This window comes from Ambystoma mexicanum, chromosome 3q, assembly GCF_040938575.1.
Source record: "Ambystoma mexicanum isolate Mex_15411 chromosome 3q, UKY_AmexF1_1, whole genome shotgun sequence".
NCBI classification, from domain to species: domain Eukaryota; kingdom Metazoa; phylum Chordata; class Amphibia; order Caudata; family Ambystomatidae; genus Ambystoma; species Ambystoma mexicanum.
Window position 1 is genome coordinate 692265291 of NC_090926.1, and position 22373 is coordinate 692287663.

At 44.2% G+C, this 22373-nt stretch overlaps 1 protein-coding gene across 3 annotated transcripts in view; it reads right to left on the reverse strand.

The window, feature by feature from the left end:
- Positions 1–22373, reverse strand: part of HEXD (hexosaminidase D) — a 750596-nt gene that overhangs the window by 453152 nt on the left and 275071 nt on the right. For all 3 annotated transcript variants that reach the window (XM_069654607.1, XM_069654608.1, XM_069654605.1), the window contains exon 6: positions 12798–12962. In XM_069654607.1, the coding sequence (XP_069510708.1) occupies positions 12798–12962 (165 nt within the window). The remainder of the gene's footprint in view (positions 1–12797; positions 12963–22373) is intronic.

Consider the following 22373-nt stretch of genomic DNA (forward strand, 5'->3'; position numbering starts at 1 on the left):
TTTGTTTTCTACGCGGGCCGCGGCGGTGACTTCATTCCTATCGCTGCCTGCAGACTATGCGCAGCAGTAGCACGCGGAGGCTACAGCGCTTCACGGCGACAGTTCCTAATGTCCGGGTGTTCTTGCGAGGCACCCGGACGCTAAGATAAGTACCTCCTAGTATTCATGTGAATCATGAGAACACTATATGGTGTGCTACGTTTGAGAGACTTATGAGTTAATGTAAACCAGTGCAAGTTACACGGATTACACTTGGAGTATGAGGCAATACTCTCAGTGCAGAGAAGATTCTCTATCAATGGGAAGGGGCAAGGTGGTCCAGTCCTATTATGACAGGAATGTCACAATTTATGTGCTTTGCTTCTGTTTGCTTATGTTAAATGTCAGCCACGGGGCCATATGTCATGTTAAAATTCATTTAGGGAATATTCCCTGGTGTGTACCATACAGTTGGTGTTGCTTTATGTCTGCTATATGTGATATCTCCATGGTCAGAGTCATGGGTATGGTCAGGGGTATGGTGTAGGGTAATTAAGAACCCAAGTTCCTACTTTAGTACATTCAGACAGTAGACAGGTATACAGGGGTTTCCGTATTTAGTATTCTGTGTTATATATATATATGCATGTTCTCTATTCTCTACCTTCCCTTTGTCATTCCACCGCCTTTCCCTAACTCCGTCTTCCCCCCCATTGGCTGCCAAGTGGTTATCTGTGTTTTTACATTCAGACGCCGTGCCAACCACGGTGGGAGGGTCGATCTATTCGGCTTCTGTGGTTCGGGAGAGGGGGTTGAAACCCTTTCATCCCTTCTTAGACTTGACATTAACCCAGCGTACACAATAGATAAAAATGCCCTTCCTGCAACAACTAATACGAGTTCACTAATCAAGACCAGCACAACTAACTGAATTGTACGAGTTCCACCTAATTAGATCATACTCAACAAGGTCTTGCCCCACTAGCCCAGTCTTACCCCATAAGAGTCGTGACACTACTTATCATCTTCACAACCAGCACAATACACCATCCAACTCTGCCTGCCCGTAGATGAGCCACACCATACCCAAGGATGGAAGGGAAAAAGGTAAACATCTGTTCACGGACACTAACCTATTATTTGGACCAAACTCCCTCCATCTGTAACCAATGACCATGTAAGAAACCTGCCTTCAGATTCTAAAAGCAGTTGTCTACTCCATGATTGGAGAAGTATCCATCCCCTATCATTTTAATCCAACCACCCCTAGGATGTGCATATTTGGCCTCATCACCTGTATTAAGATGCAGAATACATTTTTAAATAGTGTGCGTTATAAGGCAAAAGAAATAAGTCAGTTAGAAAAAATAACAACCAACGCAAATGGTATAACGATGAAATTAATACATTGAAATAAGCGAAGCGTGCCAAAGAAAGAGCATGGCTACGGAACCAATCGCAAGAGAATAGAAATGACTGGAAATGTAAGGACATGGAGTACAGAAAGGCAGTCACAGAAGCCAAATTAAATTACTACAATAGAGAAATAGAGTCAGCTGCTAACTCAACAAGCAAACTCTTTGAAATTTTCAAGACAATTGAAAAACCCAAGGCACTCTCACCACCCCATAATCCTTCCAAAGAAGACTGTGAGAGAGTACAAGAAGCCTTTGCGGCAAAATTTTGAAAAGCCAGAACCAACATAATACAGGCAAGGGAGTCCACCAGCCCAATAACAGGCACTACCGAAGAGCCCAGATCAGGAAATAGAGAAAGCTTTCAGTTTGAAGCCATAACAGAGGAGGATTTCTGTCAGGTGCTGTCCAAAATGAAGCCTACATCCTGTAAGAAGAACATCTTGCCCACAAAGATCATTTTGGATAATAAAGAGCTTTTTGCACCCACCCTCAACAACATAATAAACGCCTCGTTTTCTGAAGGGAAAATACCAAACACCATTAAAGAATTAACGATAACTCCTCTGGTCAAAAAGGCGGGTCTGGATCCGAAAGATCCTTGCAACCTACGCCCGATAACAAATTCCAATTTCGTACTGATGATTCTGGACAAAATTGCCACAAATCAGTTACAAAAACATGTAGAAACGCTGGAGATGTTACACACCCAGCAATCGGGTTTTAGGACAGCCCATAGTACGGGGACAGCCATGCTGGACCTACAATCCCATATGCTAGAGCTGATCTACCAGGGCAAAGCAGGGATGCTCATGCTGCTAGACCTTAGTGCAGCTTTCGATCTAGTGGATCACCAATTACTACAAGCTGCATTAGACAAAATTGTAGGCTGCTCCCCATCAGCATTGGCATGGATAGCGTCCTTTCTAAGCGATAGGAAGGCACGTATCCATTGGGGAGATACATTCTCAAAAGCAGCTCTCATCTTATTTGGAGTACCGCAGGGAGCCAGTCTGTCTCCTCTGCTATTTAACCTTTACATGCGTAGCCTCTGTGACCTATTGCAAAGCATCAGTGTGTTTTTTACAAACTATGCCGATGATACACGGTTGGTTTTCGATTAACGGGAGATTACACGACAGATAGCGCCAAAATAGAGGATGTTTATAAGATCATTGGCATCTGGATGCAGAGGCACTGGATGTGTCTAAACAATAGCAAGACAGAGCTCATGATCTTTGGATCCCAGCAAGTAAGATCCAAGTTAGGAGACCAATACAGGGAATTTATGATAAAAGAAGCCAAAATTCTAGAGCTACCTCAAGTAAAAACATTAGGGATGATGGTAGAAGCATCAGTGGGGGCTGAAGCACAGGTAAATTATGTATTTAAAAATAATGCATATTACTTGCACCTGCTGAGAGCCATCAGACCATATATTACCGAAGCTAACGCGGCAAACATCGCAAGAGAGATCATTCTGTCCCGTCTAGACTATGGCAATGCGTTATTAGTGGGTGCCACCAAGAGGGATTTGCAACGATGCCAGGTCATGCAAAATGATGCCGTTCGTATCGTCAAGAAAGTCAAATATGGAGAACATATATCGGCTGCAAGGAGAGACCTCCATTGACTCAGGATTGAAGAGAGAGTTAATTTTAAGGCCATGACGATTGTTCATAGATGCCTATATGGCAAGGCGCCAAGGTACTTCAAAGAGAAATTCTCACTACACACCCAGGAGAAACCCACAATTGGAGGGAGAGGGCAGTTACCTACCGCTGGATCTGGATAATGACTCGCTCTTGCAATTATGCGATGCTCTGCAGGATCAAGTGACCACACAGGCGGTAGTGCATGCAGGGGAAGCTACAACTAATATACCAGCTGCAGAATGTCCCTTAGTGAAAACAGGGGAGGTGGTGAGTGCCGAAAGTCCTGGAAATAAGACGCAAGATGAAGTGCAACATGCAGCGACAAATGGAACGCAGGACACGCCAATGAAGGCTTTGTTGGCCCTGCATAAGGGGCTACCTCAGACATTGCCCTCGACTGGGGGCCCCAGACTTTCTGCAAGCCCCAATATATTATTTGACTCAGTGAATCCAATTCACGAGTCTACACAAACTGAGTTTAGTACACACGACACCTCGCATACAAGCCAGGCGGTGCTCAGTTTTGCGGTAAAAATCCTATTGAAACTATGCGGTACTATACATGAAGATATGAAAGACCAGGGGAAAATGATTGCCGCTCTTTACTCTCATTTGCGAAAGAAAGAAAGAAAAAGGAGCACAAGCCCCCCCCATAATTGACTTGAGGGGCGACCCACCCTCCACCAAGTCAAAGAGTAGTAAGGGAGGTGAGGAAACTATGCCAGCCATGGACAAAGTGTGTGACCCCAATCTGGGGGTGGGGAGAACAACGGCGGGAGAAATGGGCGAAAAACCGTCCGCAGCTCCAGTTTCCAGGAGGCAGGCTTGCCTGGCGAATAAACGCCTTGCAAAGAGTCGCAACCACCCTAAGCTGACCCTGCCGAATTAGGAAGAAAGTGTGCAGTTGGTGGTTCCACCCCAGCAGCAAAATTCCACTCCACGTCCAACGGGCAGCAATATATCTAAAAAACAATGCAAGCGGGCAGCCAGACGAAAGAGATGGTCAGCACAGACTGTTGGAACCCTAACTAGCTTGCTGTGCGAAAACCAGCCAAAACTAGACAACCTTGTACCTATGGGTCAGCAGCAGGGGGATAAAAATTCCAACCACATACCTCCAACTGATCTTAACCCCTGCCCCCATCCCAATCTGCTAAGACCCAACTGTCGAACCTTGAGGATCACTTTATCCTCAAGGCTCGTCTCTACTTTAGCATTAGGGGAGAGAGAGGGGCAGGGAGTTCCGATAAATAAGATTGATCTAAGAAAGGTGACAATTGTGCTGGAGGATAGCTCCAAGTTTGGGGTGCTATTAACTCGCCAAACTGTTTGCTTTGTTTGCCAAAATTCCATCGCTCTGTATACTCAATTCAAGCGATGTTGATTTTGTGGAACTCCTTCGGATAGCTGGAGCAAAACCTACCATTCATTGCTGCTTCCCGGAAACAGCAGCCATGATAAGGGCGAACCAGGCATCCCTGGGTTACCTAGGATATATCCTGGACCCTCCGCTGCCAAAAGACTCAGTTAGAGAAGAATGTAGAAAATGTAAGTGTGCTGCCACTACAGCTGCAACAAACCCAGGAAAAGGAAGAGCGGCAACTAAACTCACAGATGAACAAGGCTGGGAGTGGCTTCAAGAAATGTTTGCACAAAGGAGAGGAGGGTGAATATCCACTGTAATAAGTTGGAATACTCAGGGATTTAGTCATTGGATAAACGCGGGGGGTTGCCGCGAATGGCTATTGGCATCTGAGCTTTTTCTCCTACAGGAATCATGGGTCACTTCAGAAGTGGAATCTGATGGTTATGTCACTTACCAGTCATTGGCAATTAAGGGGAACCTGGGCAGACCTAGAGGTGGCCTATTGACCAGTGTTAAATCCTCCTATAACCCCAGATTGATCTATGGGGGCATCCCGGGGGAAAATCTCTTAGTCATACAGATATCCCCTCCTGGGGGCTGCGGAGGCCACAATGATATATTGGTTGCCAATGTATATGATCCACTGGGTGTTTCAGTTACGGAGGACCTGGGGGACACTTTGGACTCAATACTGACATCATGGTCCATGGGTAAAGCCCCTGCACCTGTACTATTGTGTGGAGATTTAAATGCTAAATGCCTGGATTTGGAAGGGTGTGGGAATTACAACCATGTTTCTGACCGATGTAGTCTGCCTGTAGCAAGGAGTAACCCGAAAGGAAAAATGTGGCTGGACATTTTCAAGGAATGGAATATGAGATTTCTCAATGGGCGCACTTTGGGTGACTCCCCGGGCAAATGCACGTGGGTGGTTGGGGCAAAGCGCTCAGTGATAGACTATATAGCAGTGTCAGAATGCCTCCCGAGTCATGTCTTGCAATTAATCATCACACTGAAGAACTATAGCAATCACGCTACTCTAAAACTGAGCATGGAGGGAAGAATTAGGTCTACTCATATGGGGCCATGGCAAGGGGTAACACCTAATCATGCAGGAACAAGGATCCGTTGGACCGATTGGACAAACGACAAAATGAATTCCATCTTTTTCCCGACCCAAATTGAAATTAAACAGTTGCTTTGGGGAAAGAACCCAGAGGACATTGAACAGTGGATAACCCAAACCACCCAGTCATTGTTTAAGGATGCCCCCACCTCTGTGATAGGATGGAAGGCGGGAGGACAGGGTGTCTTCGATGTCAACATACGAGACAAGAAATGGGAGATGCAACGTTCCATCTGAGCATTAAGAAGGCCATTGGCGAACTATGAGGCATGTGGCCCACTAAAGGACCAAATTAAGGAGATAAAATGTAGATTTCGCTCCTGGCTATGAGCTTATCGCTTAAATTTACAGAGAGCGCAGTGGCAAAAATTCACTGCAATACTCTGCAGTAGAAACACGCGTGCCATATGGCACTATCTAGCTAAGGCTAGAGGCGAACAGAAGTTAAAAATACTAAATCCTATCACAGGGGAAAATTGGTCCAACTACTTTGCCAATAAATTCCAGCAGGAGGGGGCGATAACTACACGGCCGCCTGTGAGCAAAAAATTGTGGCCTCTCCAGTTTAGCCACAAAATAATAAAACAATCAATCCTGAAATTAAAGTCTTTGAATGCTCCGGGCCCTAATGGACTGGCAAATGCAGTGCTGAAGAAAGATCCCAACAACTGGGCTCAGGTGCTGCTGACTCTATATTCTCGCATTTGCAGGGTATGCCTAGTGCAATCTTCATGGAAAAAATCACTACTTATCCCTGTACATAAAAATGGCGATAGAGGCTCTCCTGCTAACTACAGACAATTGTCCATGCTGGTTGTTACAAGTAAAACCTTCATGTCTCTGGTTATGAAAGAAGTGGAAGCCTGCGTAACTGGAAAACAGATTCTCCACTATGCACAAATAGGATTCAGACCTGGGGCTAGTACCATCCATAACATCCGGATCTTGGACCAATGGATTAATAACACCGCTAGCAGTCGCGAGAGCACCTTATATATCGCTTTTGTAGATTTCAGCAGTGATTTTGACCTGGTGGTCCGGGATACCCTTTGGCTTAAACTCAGAAATATGAATTGCCCTCCTTGGATACTAGACATCCTAATTGAGTTACACAGCGACACCTCTACTAAAGTTCGCCTCAATTATAATGGGGAATTTTCCACCTCAATTCCTATTAACATGGGGGTGAAGCAGGGCTGTGTGACGGCGCCTATGTTGTACAATATCTACATTGCAGACCTCCTAGAACATATGGGTTCCAAATCAAACTCCCCCCCCCCCCAAGTTGGGTCATACTCCTATTACTGGCATGCTCTATGCTGATGACTTAATTTTATTCGATCGAACACTATCCGGCATAAACAGCATGCTAAATGAGTTGGCAGAGTACGCTTCTCATTTGGGGTTGACCATTAACCTTGAGAAGTCTAAGGTAATGGTTATGGCTCGTAAAGGCCCTACCCGCACCGGCATCGATACCAAATTGGGGACCATCGCAGTGGTAGATTCCTATCCCTACTTGGGGCTGGATTTCAAAGCACCTGCCAACTATGAAGATATAATCTCCCATAAAAAACGACATGCTATGCAGATAACACTTCAGGTATGTACATTTGCCTGGGGTACGGCAGGCTTCAGTATGGCAATAGCACTAAAATTATACCAACAGTGCTTTGTGTCTGCCATTCTCTATGGCCTAGAGGGACTGGCTATGCAAGACTTGAAGTGGTTGAACATTCTTGAGGGCCCCCTCTGGCGTGCGGTGCTGGGGCTGGGCCCGTCTTGCTCAGTACAGTACCTACGGCTTGAATTGGGCCTCATATCCCTGAGAGGTATGGCATTACGCGCAAGAGGAATCTTTTACCTTAAAGCACGAGCAGAGCCGTCCTGCAGACTCCTGAGATTAGCCGGGGAAAACTATGAGACCGAGAGGCATCCCCGGGGATCTAACTTTAAAGAATTAAACGAGGCCCTTTTTAGGGAAATTGACTGGTCACATGAGAACAAGACACATCTGCCCTACCTTCACCAAAAACGATCATTTGAAGAAAAATTGAACAGGTGGGACTGGAGTATGAACTACACCCATCTGGCTAAGCTCAGTGGGTATGAGGCCGTAGCTCTTGTAATACATAGATACCGTAAACCCCAGCCTTACCTGCTCTTCTGCCCAGCGCCAGAAGTGAGACATTTTATACTGAGCCTTAGGACCAATCAGTTGCCGGTACTTGCCATCACGGGGGGTCGTAGGAAGATACCGATTGAAGCAAGAAATTGTCGGATATGTCAGATTGCGGGAATGCTGGAAACCAGCCGACATGTGTTACCCCTCTGCCTCAAACTTTGCCCGGTATATATGTGCTCCTTTTCTAAATGGGTCCATAATTATGAGACAATTATGGAGGAAGACTTTTGTATCAGGTGTCTAAACCCTGAGGCCTTAGGACTTCAATTGGGCCTTTTTAGGACATGGTCGCAAGTAAAATCTCTTTTGTCAGTTGAACCTGGATAGTAATATGTTGACCCATAACCCTTTCTTTTTGACGTTCTTAGTGGTTAAATATCTTACAACTTACTTATAGGTGTAGGAATTGTAATTAGGTATCTGTATATTTCGTTATTTGCTTATTTACTTGCTTGCCTATATACTTGCCTATCTATTTGTTTAATTTTACCCATGGTATTATTTTATGTTTTTGATATACTGTGATATGATACACATGGTTTATGTTTAAGTGTTGTGTAAAATCCTAATAATTTGGATTATATCACAATAAAGTATTTATTATTATAACATAATACTCAGCTTTAGGTACGGCTGTACATAAAACATTGATGAAAACTGCATATCCTTACTCTAGACAAGGAACTGAAACAGTGTATAAGAGATACACCAATAATGGTCTAACAGAAAGCGACCACCATAAGAAACAAATTATGTCCAAGTTCTATGAGCATGTTACCACAAAGATCCAACAGGACATCAGTGACGCCAGTGCGCAAACAATTTTGTATGAATGTACAATTTGCCTGTATACCCTAAATCATATGGAATAATAGGAGGTATTAAAGGCCTTAGGGATTTGTTTAACATATTCTTCCTGCTTGTGAAATTGTGGGTTTCCCTTTTTATCCTATCACCTGCTGTGTGTTTTAGATGGTCTAGGGCCTTCACTTATACACCAGGGACTAGAGTGTGTTTTGAGGACACTGTACAGTATTGTGCAGGTCCATAGGGGACTGTATTGCTTGCTAGGTTTTATGGTTTCCTGGTTCTGCCGCCCCCTGTTATTTAATGTTGGGTGCTCACCTCTGCTACAGGGCCCACACGTGGTGTTGGGACAGTCCTTGCAGAGACATTACTATTTTTATAATATACTTGCTATCTTTTAATACTGTGTATTATTGCCCAAGTACGGTGGGTCAAAAGAAGAACATAGACTCTGGTTTTCCATCTCACATTAGTTATTTATTAAAAGAAAGGATAAGAAATGACTAGCTTTCCCTAAACTATGGGTGTTCACTACCTAACAAAATGTACTAATGTGCCCGTCAATGAGAGTCCAAACCAAGTTCAGTCCACTGTCCAAACTAACCTATTCTGACCCTACAAGGCATAAAATAAGCAGTGTTGCGTTTGCTAATTAAATTGGCACTTGTGTAGCAAAGTTAGCTATTTAAGTTACCCTGTTCAATGAAAGCACAGCTCACCCTGCATTCCTCTGTTGCCTTCAGAGCTCTCTCCACCCTCTTTTCTCTGTTCACTGCAAGTTTAAAGGGGCTAATTGAGAGAGAGAGAGTGCAGCAGTAATCATCCCCTTCACTTATGTGCCAAAAGGCCTGTGTGGGCGCGCTACACATTTTATTTTTCAAATAATTGCAAACCAAAAATAAATCAGGTTAATACTGTTATTAAGCTAACTGTATCATATCTGCCAAAGATCAGTATGTGTTCAATTCCTTTCTAAAAATGTAATGGGTTACATGATGCATAATTACAGTATTGCTACTGTAAACCACTGCATTGTCTCCATGCTTTACAGTGAAGCGCATCTAAATCTCAGTGCCAACTAGATTTCATTTTGTTGGGGAAGATGTATCATATTGGCGAGCGGACCCTTTTGAAAATGTACATGATCACACGGCCAAATTCTTTGACGGCAAACCTAGTCCTGTGGCCTGCTGGTTACATACAGCTTGCAACTGGTGCTCAACCCATGAGCTGATGCCATACTCCTTGACATTCAATCTTTCTATGTTGGTTTATACCCGCTAACCTGAAAGCGAGATGGCTGCAAACTAAAATATTCTGCTTAGTTTTCCCAGGTCTTTGCCTGCAATGCCATCCACTCTGCTTAGTCTTTTACATAATTAATACACAAAGCTAACTTAATGTTTTCTTAAAGTATCGAATAGTTTCATCCAGCCTGCATCTACAGGCCTACTGCAAAACTGCACACTGTAATTGGCCACCAGAGCTCACTTTGCTCTATGATTATGATTGCATTATATATTTGCTCCTGCAGTAGAGAGCTGGCCAAACAGTTTTAAGAGCCTTTTTATAATATGGATTTATTTGTGTCCATTCATGAAGCTAACCTATTTACAGACACTGATCCAGGGCTTGTGAAGTATTTTCGCCCACTCGCATAGTAAAGTAGATTTTAAGAAGTGCCAGTACCATTTGCAGGGGATGTTGGAAACTTGTATTTGAACTTTACTTTGTTTGCAGTAAATGTCAGATAAAAGTTTCAGTTAGAATGGCTGGCCTCTGGGTGGCAGCAGTGTGCCAAACTAAAGTGGGTCTGTGGTGACATGCACCATTTTACAGAAAGAATAAGGCCTGACTTATCTCACTAATGTCTTACTTCAACGGCATGAGTATTGTTGCCCATTTTATATCTTGGGTACAAGTATCTTCTGGTGGCATTAAAAACATTAGTACAAAATTGCTAATCAAATGGGGTTGTTTGCTAATCAAGACAAATTTAATTAGCAAACTCTGCTAATCAAGTTTTTGAAAACTAATTTATGCCTTGCCCTACCACTATTATAACTAAAGCACAGGAGAATCCCTCCCTTCTTCTGTAAGACAGCCTTCCGCCATGTTCAATTCAATTGCATATCCTCAGATAGTCCTTGGCAACTGTTCTTATCAGATCATACAGATCAGATACTGGATTCTTCGGGATCTCAACAGTGTCTTTTATTCATCTTCTGCTTCTTTCTTTTTTACTCTATTTTCCTTTCACTTCATTAGGGCTTACCCCTTCTCGTATACTTCTGTGTAAATTACTATCTTCCTCTTTACTTTTACTCAAGATTTCTCCTTTTCACAATGCCCTTCTTGGTTGAGATACATTTGCATGTTCCAATTATAATGGTTACTCTCTTCATGTACTCTTCACCCTAGTGTTTCACTAGCATGAGTAAAACTGTTCCACTTGTAATTCTTACCTTCCTCATACAACCTTGATATCGGTTTCTGACTGGGACGAGTAGGAGAATTCCAGTAATAATTCTCACTTTCTTCAGACAGTCTAAATGCTTGATCTTGATTTGGATGAGTATGAGCATGCCAGTAATGATTCTCACTCTTTTCGCACTCTTTTCAGACAGTCTAAATGCTCGATCTTGACTGGGACGAGTATGAGCATGCCAGTAATGATTCTCACTCTCTTCATACAATCTCAATCCTTAATCTTGACTTGCATGATTATGAGCGTTCCATTTATATCAGGTCCCCTTCCCGGGTCTCCCGCTTTGCCAGTTACCTGGACCCTTCCAGGATAGAGCCACCGGGGCTTCCAACAGGTCAGGACTTTCTCCTTCTGATGTCAGGCAGGCTTCTCTTTCGTCCATTCTTCGCTCAATCAGCTTGTTCCGTGATACTTTTCCAAAAGTGGTTTTGGCGTTATTCATGGACCTCTGGGTCGAACGTGGCTTTCTTATGGCTATGCCACCACCCTTCATTTGCTTCCGTTCAGGATGCTTTACATCCAGCTTTGATTCTTGAGATTTCTCCAGGCTCCACCTTACACATCAGAGATTATACACGGGCATTAGACTTGCAGCTGGTTTGAAACTCACAGGCTCTCTCATTCTCCAGGTCTCCACCTCTCATTTATGTCGCTGCAGTGGGTTTTTCCCAGCATAGGATCGAAGTCCATCTTCTCTGTCTGATCTACATTCTGCATTCCTCTATTGGTTTTCCTCGTCCCAGTACCATGTGGATGTTTCTCAATAGACAACATAGGATGTTTAGTTGACAATAAGAGATTTTAGTCTATTCTTCATGTCCTCTTTCTTTCCTTAAATGCCACTAAATGGGAGTTAATGATATGTGGTTTAGGGAGTTCCTCATAAGCATGGGAGTTCTCGTCAACCAGAGGGGGAGGCTCTCCCAGTGAGGTGCCGCTTGCCTTTAATCCTAGGGAGGCCATTGCGTAGCATGCTCACTTCCCTAGCTTCACAGAGAAGGACTCCCCCTGGGGAGGAGTTCTGGAATTCCACAATTTGTTACAGTACTTATTCAAACTGATAGTTTTCTATGTGCGACTTTATTGAAGTATATATTTTTCAATGTTATCAGTGTGGTATATTTTCTAGAGATAGACGTGTGGACTTACTGTACTTGTGTCAGCCTAATACTTCTACCTGAGAGTTAAGCCTTGTTGCTCTGTCCACAGCATCTACTTTAAGCAAAGTTTGGCTTCTCTTTCTTGTCAGATGAGTAAGCCATCCCCCTATGGTTAGTAGTTGGAACACCCTCAGAGGGTCCTACAAAAAATGCCTCAATAGGCTCCAACTAATATTCAACCTTATTGTTGCCAGGAGACAGACTTCTCACTCCTGAGGTCTATTTGGCCTTAAACCCTCAGCTTTTCTCTGATATCAACTGCTTTTTGATACTTTCAACTGCTTCAAATCGAAGTTCAATCACATAGTTTCCAACCTTTGCTTCTCACAGTTCAATTATTAATCATAATCCTTTTTCAAGAGTGTGAGTGTGTGTGTATCGGTGTGCGCACTCAGCCATTGAACTGTAGTAACTTTTTCAGAACTTTGGTCTGTCTCTTGTTAGTGCAGCTCCTCAGCTGGACCTATTTTCTCAACAAATGAAAACATGTTACAATCATGCTCAGATGTTTAACAATTGCATAATTTTTAACAATTGCATCGTCCCTTGCTCTTTAATGTCATGGCTGGCGAGTACTAAGAGGCACTTTGTGCGTGCGTCATGGAGGCCACCTTACCTCATCAGCCCCAATGTGGAACCACTTTACATTGCGGTGTGCATCCATCACCTGCCGCAGCATGGCCCCGACAAGCTGCAGAGACTCCTCCTTGTGTGGGTTGAGGGCATTGGGGAAATTCTCCATCTCCCGAAGGTGAGAGAACTGCTGGTGCTTCAACACAAACTGGATGGAGAAAAACAAAAGGAAAAGTAAAGGCAGAAAAGGAGGCGAATTACATCCTTTAAATATACATATATGGACTCTACAACGGACATCTCAAAAAGAACAAGTAAGAAAGGTTGTTGGTAAGGATTGCCCTCAATAAATGAACACTCATAAATGCAGGTTTCTATTCAATAGGAAGGTTATCCTCCTCTGTGATCAAAAGCCACATTGTATCCCTGTAATAATCTGGCCTAGATATTTCCCTCCCTCCAACCACCGGTCGAGTTACTCATGTTAAGGGCTAAGAATTTTATTTAATAGCGCTTGCTAGCCGCTATACTCCTCACCCCATGCCTCAGACCCAGACTTTCCTGCCCCGGAACAGCAGTAGATAATGTCCAAGACATACAAATGCTCAAGACCTCACCTTACCGCCTTTGAGCCTCTTGGCCCTCATCTGCACCACTTTAACCAACAAGGTTGCAATCTCGGCAACCGGAGAAGCTGCACCAATCTGCTGCATTTGCCTCTTCTTTTCTGGCTCCATCAATGTCATCCAGGCTTCCTGTTTGGTCCTCCTTTGCCAGGGGCTGCTGCCTGCATACACTGAACCTTCACTGATAGACTACAACGATCACAGCTTCTGTTGCATACAGAGGCTTTCCGACTGTGTCTCACGTGCAACAATAGTGGCTAGGAAAGCAGTGGTTGCAACCTAAGCAGTGGCAGATCTAGGGGAAAGGTGAAGGGGAAGTGGCCCCCCTGGGATCCCTGCTGAATCCTGGTTCACGCCCCTTGCTACCAGTTGGCTATGATTGGCTGTGCAGCCGGGCCTTTTCATATTTTTCAATGCAGGGAGCAAACACATGATGGTGCTCTGACACATCTATCATGCATGTGCTCTTGTATTGTCATTTGAAAAATGTGCACATGTCAATTCATTCACTTGCCACGCCTGGGCCCCACTCAGGGCCCAGTGCTTTCATTCTGTGTTTCCTCGGCTTGGGCTGGTTAACAGGATATGGAGACTGAGGCAGGGGTTTGCGCAGGCGCACTTCAGATAGAGGTAGGATTAACCCGCACAGCAACTTAAAAGCACAGCTCTCAGGTCCTGCACGTGCCCTCTAGTGCATGTTATGTGGCTCAGCCTTGGATGCTCACCTAATGTGAGCGATCAGCTGAGGTGCACCAGCAATCTGGGCACACAGGTAGGTCCACCCCTGCAGAAACAATGATGGATAGCTATTAATGCTATGTGTATCACTATTAATAGCATCATGCAGTGGTATTTGTAACCATAATCAGTGGTCGAAGTGGGCGGGAGCGGTGCTCCTCTACTGTTCCGGAATGGTTTCATTTTAAAATAAAAGTGTAGGAAGAAGTTGAAACTTGCACTGTCAGTGCACTGCACTGAACATTCCTTAAAAAGAAGGTGCATGTGTTTGGGAGATAGCATTGTGTTTGGGAGGGGGTGAGGCCATGGGGTTTGTTGGGAGTGGGTGCAGGGCAGGAGGGAACATAGTTCCACCACTTCTTTTCGTACACTTTGACCACTGGCCATAATTATTTGATGTTACATTTGTAGTATAATGTTGATGCCTTCTCTTTGTATTCTGGTAAAAGATTTCAGAATTTGCATAGTAATGCTCATTGTTCCTTTCAAAGTATATGTAGGTTTAAAATTAAGAGTGGAATTCAGGTGACACCCAACACACACAGGAAACACCTGTCTATCTATTTTTGCGGGGTGGAAGCTCACTTGTCTCCAGACTGTGAGGAAAGATTTCTCTTTTTGCAATGTTTCCTCCATAGTTTGTATGGACCCCCATTATTTTTGCTCTGGATTTAAAACCGGCTCTGACTTTTTGAAGGGAAGTCAAGCCTTCAGCTTCACTTCCCTTGCCTTTTGCTCATCGTTACAGGGAAACTCAGCAGTCCTTCACACTATCAGTACTGGGAAACTGGGTTTAGCTTTTTAATTCTTGTACTTTTCAAAATTGCACACAGCTATGCAATGGGCATACTTTTGTATCACCCTAGTGTTTTATACTTAGGATGCTTTGTTACTTTTATATGTGCCTAAAAATAAGCTGGTGGCAGCAGCTACATTTTTACCAGTTTTGTCTTATTTTTAGTGTGCACATTTGCGTTTACCGTGTATGGCTACTAAACATGGCTAGTGCCCCCAAAATGGCTGTGTCACAAGCTTTTCTCTTGTTCTTTGGCCATATTGTTGTATGGCCTTCTTCTGACTTGCCAGCTCAGGAAATCTCTTATAAGGTCATGCACCTGCTTGGGAAAGCTGCTGCTTTTGCAGGTTAGTGCTGCCTTTACGTGTGTGTGTGGCCCAGGAAGGGGGTGGTACTGTTGTCGTCCAATTCCACATCCATGGAGCCAGAGAGTCTAGGTGTTGGGCAATTGTGAAACCAGTAGGTGTCCCTGATTGGAACACTATTGGCTGTTTGAATGGTGCAGATCCTGTGTCCAGCCCGGTGAATCCTTGTGTGACTACCTGATCTCTGAAAACCCTGAGTGGTGCCTTAACCCTTGGACTAGTGGGGCCAAACTAGGCTCAAAACCTTTATTAACTTGAAAAGGGTTTGGAGACTTCGTAACTGGCCCTATTTGTAAATGGGAGTAGTCTCAACCATTAATCTGTTGTTTTAGTCAAAATAATAAAGATGTTTGTGTCAAACCTATGCTTGTCCTCACTTTCTTCTAGAACAATTATGTGCACAGGATCGGACCAAAATAAAATAGTGAGTGAAAACAATATCAGGATGGCACTGGAGCTGTCCCACAGCTCCCTTGCCCAAGCTTGAGTTACTTGGGATTCATAAAGTTCCTTGGGTTCAAATAGTAAAAAAAAAAAGTTCTTTCAGGTGTCTAAGGGCTTTCTTTCTCCTCAGACTTAGAAGCCCTTCTCGTCACCTTCTCTCAGGAATTTCCCAGTTCACAATATTTTGCTTTCACAAGCCTCTCTTGCTCTGGTTTCATCAGGGGTTTCCTTCCCCAACAATTCCAACAACTTGACAGTTCAGTGGTTTCTCTTCACATCAGATTCTCTTGTTCAAAAACGGGGTTCCCTTTCCCAACAGTTCTTAACAACTCAACTCTTCATATCATAGGCTTTCGAGAGTGCACAGTTTTACCCAGCCCTGTGTGGGACCACTCAGATACCTTGGCTTCATGGAATCGTGCCCCCGGCACTCTATCGCTTTTATTAAAGTTCACAAACAGGGTCGTGCCAGCTGGTAGCATGAGCGGCCTACCTGCAACCGTGGCTTACTGTTTCTACTGCCCGATATCCTGGTAATACCGGGATATTACGGGCAGCGTAGGAACGTTAAGTTGCCATTGACGTGGAGCCCAAATGGACTCCACAGGAATGGAAACACTGAAACACCGGCACCGTTATTAACGGTGCTGGTGTTTCAGTGAAAAAGTTACCAGTAAATGCCTGACCTGCCGGTAGTTCACAGCCCCTACCAGCAGACTCGGAGTGACCCAGACCGGATCACTCATAATGAGGCCTTATGTCTCCTTAATAGATTTCTAGTATTTTACTGGAAATGGCTACTAAGTGGCAAGCACTCTAAAATCTCTGTGCCACAGGATTTTCGCCTATCCTTTGCCATATTGTTCTTTGACCTTCTACGTGCTTGCCCTTTCAGGGCCAGAATTGCCATATATGGCATGCCATTTCACAGGGAAAGCTCCTGCATTTCCAGGTAAAGTGGCAGTCAGTGTGTAAGCCTGGATGTGGGCTGGGACTGTCTGGTCTCAGTCCACATCCAGGTGCCTGAATGACTGTTGCATGGCAGTTTAAGTGGCCAGTGCATATCCATGATTGGATACCCACTACCAGTTTGAATGGTTTGAATGGTGTAGATCCTTACCATAGGTCAGTGGTCTTCAAACATTTTAGGCCTGCCCCCCCACGAGCAAACTGTGGGCAGGCCGAGCCCCTTCAAAAATGCCAAATGGACAGCAAGTCCAAATGGGCGAACTATTGCGCACTGTCACCATAACCAACACCCAGAATAGTCCCTGGGCTCCCCCAGATGCTCCCATCACAGTCTCTAGGCTCCTTCAACCCACTCCTACCCAGTCCCTGGGCTCTCCCCAACCCACCACAGACCCTGGGCTTTCCCCACCCTGCTCCCACCACTATCCCACAGCTCCTGCCCATCCGGCTCCCAACACTGTTCCTCGGTCAGTGGCGGCTGTTTAATTTTGTAAGTGGAGGGGCATAAATATTTTCCCCAGGTATGCAGTAGCGAGGGAGCCCAAACCAATCAGGGGTGGTCCAGGGGGTTTTCTGCCTAGGAATTTTCTTTAAAATAATGCCATGTAAACTTTGATTGTGATTGAATACATTAAGTTTTGAAAAAATAAATAATGGGTTAAAATGTTGCATTTTAGAGCATACTTTTAAAATAAATTGGGTAAAAAGCCAAACAGTTTGCATTTGGTGCTGGGGGCCCAAGGGGCAGGCATGATATTTTTTACTGGACATCTATCATAGATATCCAGTAAAAAGATGCCATCCCTGTTCTCTGGGCCCACAGTACCTAACACAATCAACATGATTATGTGTATATGCAAGGCGCTGGGGGGGCAGGGGGAAAGCATGGTATTTTTGACTGGACAGCTATGATAGATGTCCAGTAAATAAATACCATCCCTGTCCCCTGGGCACCACAGTGCCTCAGAAGGAGAGATGATTTTGCCAGCAGGGTAGGGGGATTGTGCAACATGTTGTACAACCCTCCTTCCCCCCCACAATCGCCAAAATCAGCTCAACAGACCCAAACACACACACACACACACATTCACACAGCAATCACTCATTCACACGAGCATCCATCACCATACACTCACTCATAATGCAAGCATACACTCATCCATACACATATTTAAATAAAATATAAATGAACATAAACTTATTTTCTGCCCCGGTCCTGAAATTTCGTCCCCAGCGCTGCAGCTCCTGCATCATGAACAGGAATCGAGAAGCAAGAGCTTACTAACTCCTGCACTTGCATGTAGGGGTCTGCGCTTGGGTGCTGAAACGCCCCGCTCCAGGCTGCTCTGTCCGTACAGGCGAGGAGGTGCAGGAGCTCCCCCCCCTTGCACATACAGACATGCAATTCCCCAGCCAGCATTTCTAATGAGCTATGCAAGGCTGGCGAAGAAAAACGGCCACAGCCTTGCATGGCTCAGTGAGCATGTGCGGCTGGGGATCTGAACTGTCCAAGGGAAACATTGTTTCCCTTGGACAGCTCAGCCAGCCCAGGAGCACTCCCTCAGCTGGAAAAAGCTGCTGAGGGAGTGCTCAGTGTTTCACTGGGCTGGTTCCTTGGCTCCTCCATAATGGGTGAGGGGTCACTGAGCCGACGCCCCCTTGCCCATTATGGATGAACAGCCAGGCTCAAACTGGCCTATAGGGCAATAGGGCAATGCCCAAACAGAAATGCCAGTGTGGGCCAGTTTTTTTTGGGTAAAATGGGCCACTTTCTTGGCCAACGTGGGCAAGTTTGATGAGTTACTTCACTATGCAGCTAGTAATTTTGGCCATTGTTGGCTGAATAAATATTCTTTAAATATCACAATTTGCTTACATTTTAACAAAAAACACCCCATTGGGTACTATTCAAAGTCTGTCACTTAAGGAAAGAATTGCCATTTGCAACTAGTTTGAAAATCTCTGCCATAGGTGGACTTGGGCGAGCTTCCAGTCATGATCTTGGATAGAAGTAAGTAAGACCCCTGTGAAGAAGTGCAGTCACTGACTACCACAGGACGACCTTTGCAGCTGACCAGCATCAACTTCAGTGAAGTACTGGTGAATCCCTGCTCCTCTGCCTGATATGAAGAAGATCCTTGTCTGTGCTTCGAACCCTGCTCCTTGGGAAGATCCAGTCTTGACCCCTGCTGGAAGATCCTTGCCTTTTACCATTTACCATGACATTTATAACTTCAAAATCATCTTTATTTAATTATCCTTTGTTATTAGCTTTCTGCTAAAAATGGTCAAGCATATCAGAATGTAGGAAACCAGTTGGGACATTCAATGTGAAGACGGACACATCATGGTTTGCCACCAGTGCTCAGTAATTTAGTTTGTAGCTTGAAACAGCAACAGCACTCGGATGCTGTCAGAAGGGATCAACGTGTTGATTTCAGGATGTTCATGTCTGCAAAAGACTGATTCACAGAGATAGGCAATCAGATTGGATGCAGATATCATCCATGCCATAGTTTTTGGACCTAGTTGCACACCTGATACGATAAACATAAATTCAGGACAGTTTTCCTCATTCAACAGATTCCGCCACAGGAGTCTTTGTGCCCTTCACAATTGCACCATCTGTAAACGAGCATTTGTCGATGATCAAATAATTAGCAAATTTGAAGGAATTCCTCTGTAACAGCGAGCGCATTGCAGGATTTATTTTACCTACTTTCTAGGATTGCAGACTGGTTCCTTTGTGGAAATTATTTTCATAATTTGTGTGCATTATTGCAAAATGCCTTTCAACGTTTTTTCCCCACTGTAACTTGGGCATCATACATTAAAGATGCACATTTTCTTTTTACGCTGGAAGAAATTCTGTTCCCCACTCCGGATGAAAATGGTACATCTTTTGTTTTTTGTTGGATGGTGCGTCTGCATCCAGGATTTCAACAATGCAAGTTTGTTTTTGCACATGCAGCCCCAAAAAAAACAATCTGAGGAGTATTTCAATGAATGTGTTATCTGGTTTTAAAACAAAACAAATTCATAACATATGTGCTGCTTTGTAAAAATAATTCAATCCACTGCCAGTTTAACATATCCCTAATTCATGCGTATTGCTCACATGCCATGTTACAGAAGTCAGCCAAGGAAAGGTAAGCCATAACCTACTTTGCTGACTAACCTTGAAGGTTTTTATGTCAAAATAATTGGCAGGATTGGAAATAATGAACATGTGTAATCAATGTGATCAAGGTATATGCACAAAAAGTGCCAATCACAGGGCTAATATCAATTCAGTTTCATAGTGATGACTTTAGTGGACAAATCCTTTAACATACCAACCAGACAATAAATGAATCATTATATTGACATGTTGAGCAAAGAGAATATGGTTGTAGTGAGAGGTGAATTATTCCTAATGGGTGGCAACCTGCCACCCGTCCGTCCTTTATGAAGGAGGCAGTATCACAGAGAACCTGGTGCATGACCAATGGACCATACTTGGCTTGCACGCACAGCTTTCTCAGAAATATTGGGGCTCCATCATCACAAAAATGCTTTAACATGACAGTTATGACATATTGTTTGCAATGGCATCAGCATGTGTTTTACATTAGCAGTGTTGGCATATCCTGCATACTGTTGGTGACTAGGCATCTATTGGACCTTTCCAAGTGTTGGAGAATTACTTGTAAATTGTATGGTGTTTTGCCCAATATTTAGCAAAAACAGTGCTCATAAGTTGAATTTGAACATATGCATACAAGTCCCCCATAGATCTCGATAGATCTCCCAGTTTGTGTACATAACCAAAGGGGATCAATCCTATTAATTATTCTTCCATCCCCGGCTCTCCTCAATGGGTTCTCCCTGTATTCACCAGCCTGTTTTGTGTAGCGCTCTGTTACTTAGTACTAGGTTAAAGCTATATTAATCCTTTGCATATTAAAATATGTACATACAAACCACTGCTCACTTTTCTAACCTAATTACTTAATTTGGACTCTTGTTTCATAACACATAGGCTGAAACAGAACTCTCAAATCATATGTGTTAAGTCCTGGCACTGATGGTACATGTCATTTTACATTCCTGTTTAGTTTTATAAATGCACGTGTGCAAGCACCAGAGTGCAGAGCAGCTAGTATTTTTCCACATTTGCTTAAATGTGAAATTTCTGTTAGCGCTTCAATTCCTGTATTGCGACACACATGGAGGTAGGCTCCTCCATATCACAGCAAATTCCATCCTAACCGTTAATGCAATTGGAGTGCTACTTGGGGTACTACTGCCTTAAAACAAATAACTAAGTATCTGTAAAGAATAAAAATGAATTCACAGGTTTATCATAAACAGCAACATGTACCGCTGGATGTACCTTTTTCTTACAAGTTGGGACACAGATTGTCTTATTTCCACACACACGCTGAGTTAAAATGATTACAGCGGTAGCTTTATTTCCCCATTCTGACTGAAAGCCTAAATTACCAGCATGCAAAGTAATGCTAACCAAAACCAATCTAAACAAACACAGTGAGACTGAAATGATCCCCAGCCCCCAGCTTTGTTTCACATGACATGCACACCCTCCCTTTCTAATCAGTCATCATTTGCACCTCTTTGCAAGAATTTGCCACAAAACAAATTTCCCATCCCCTTCTCTCATCAAGCACACAGCTTTTGAATGTTTGCTTTGAAGGAAGAGGAGATGGAGGAGGCAGGGAAGAGGCTCTGGGACTACAGAAATCAAAATAAACACATTGCTCATTTTGGTGTCTGATGCAAGGAGCCACTGGGAGGCCTCAGGCGAGCTACCAGTGGTTCGCGAGCTACTGGTTGGAGAACCTGGCTTTAAAGTGTCCCTGGACCACCGGGTAGACTGGCCAGTTCTCTACTGGGCTATCTCGCTATAACCATCACCATTCCAAGTGCTTGGAGGATCTTCAATTTATGCTACAAGATGCCTGCTCCTTTACTTTCAGCCTTCTTGTCACAACCAAACTGCTCCACTGTTCGTACATTGAAGATCGCCTGTGACCACCTGGCTGTGGTGACAATTCCATTGCAACCCCTCTCTTTCGCTCCCCGGATGTGTCCTGAGGTCGTTTGCTCTGCAGAAGTCTTCTTTATTTCCTCACAAAGGTTTTCAGCTGGACAGTCCATCTAATCAAGATTCAAGAGCTGCTTCTGACCAAAACTAAATTCTGCATATGATATGATATGCACAAGTGTTTCAAGGCGCGACAAGGCAAATGAGGGGGAACAGAGGGAAGACGGACAACGATCCTACTAGGCCAGGTGTCATTCGGATCGCTTAGTGCGTGGGAAGGAGGAGGGGACAGTGCAGTACATGGGAAAAAAGAATACATAACAATAAGTAACAGTAAGGCCAGCAGGTGGCAAGTGCAGGGGTAAGTGCCGGCATCAGGTGTCAAGTGCTGGTAGTGGGACTGTAGGGATACAGAAAACAGTCCCCAAGTGTGGGGGTTGCAAGAAAAGCAGCGCAGGTGTGCGACTGACGGGGGAGGGGACCTAGGCACTGAGTTCAGAGGGTGGCCAGGTAACCAGTGCAGTTTCAGCCAGGAGGTCAGCAGGGGAGAGGAGGAGAAAAAGCAGAAGCAAAGAGGAAGGTTTTGAGGTGCTTCCGGAAACGGAGATGATTCTCCTTAAGTTTCAGGGAGGCA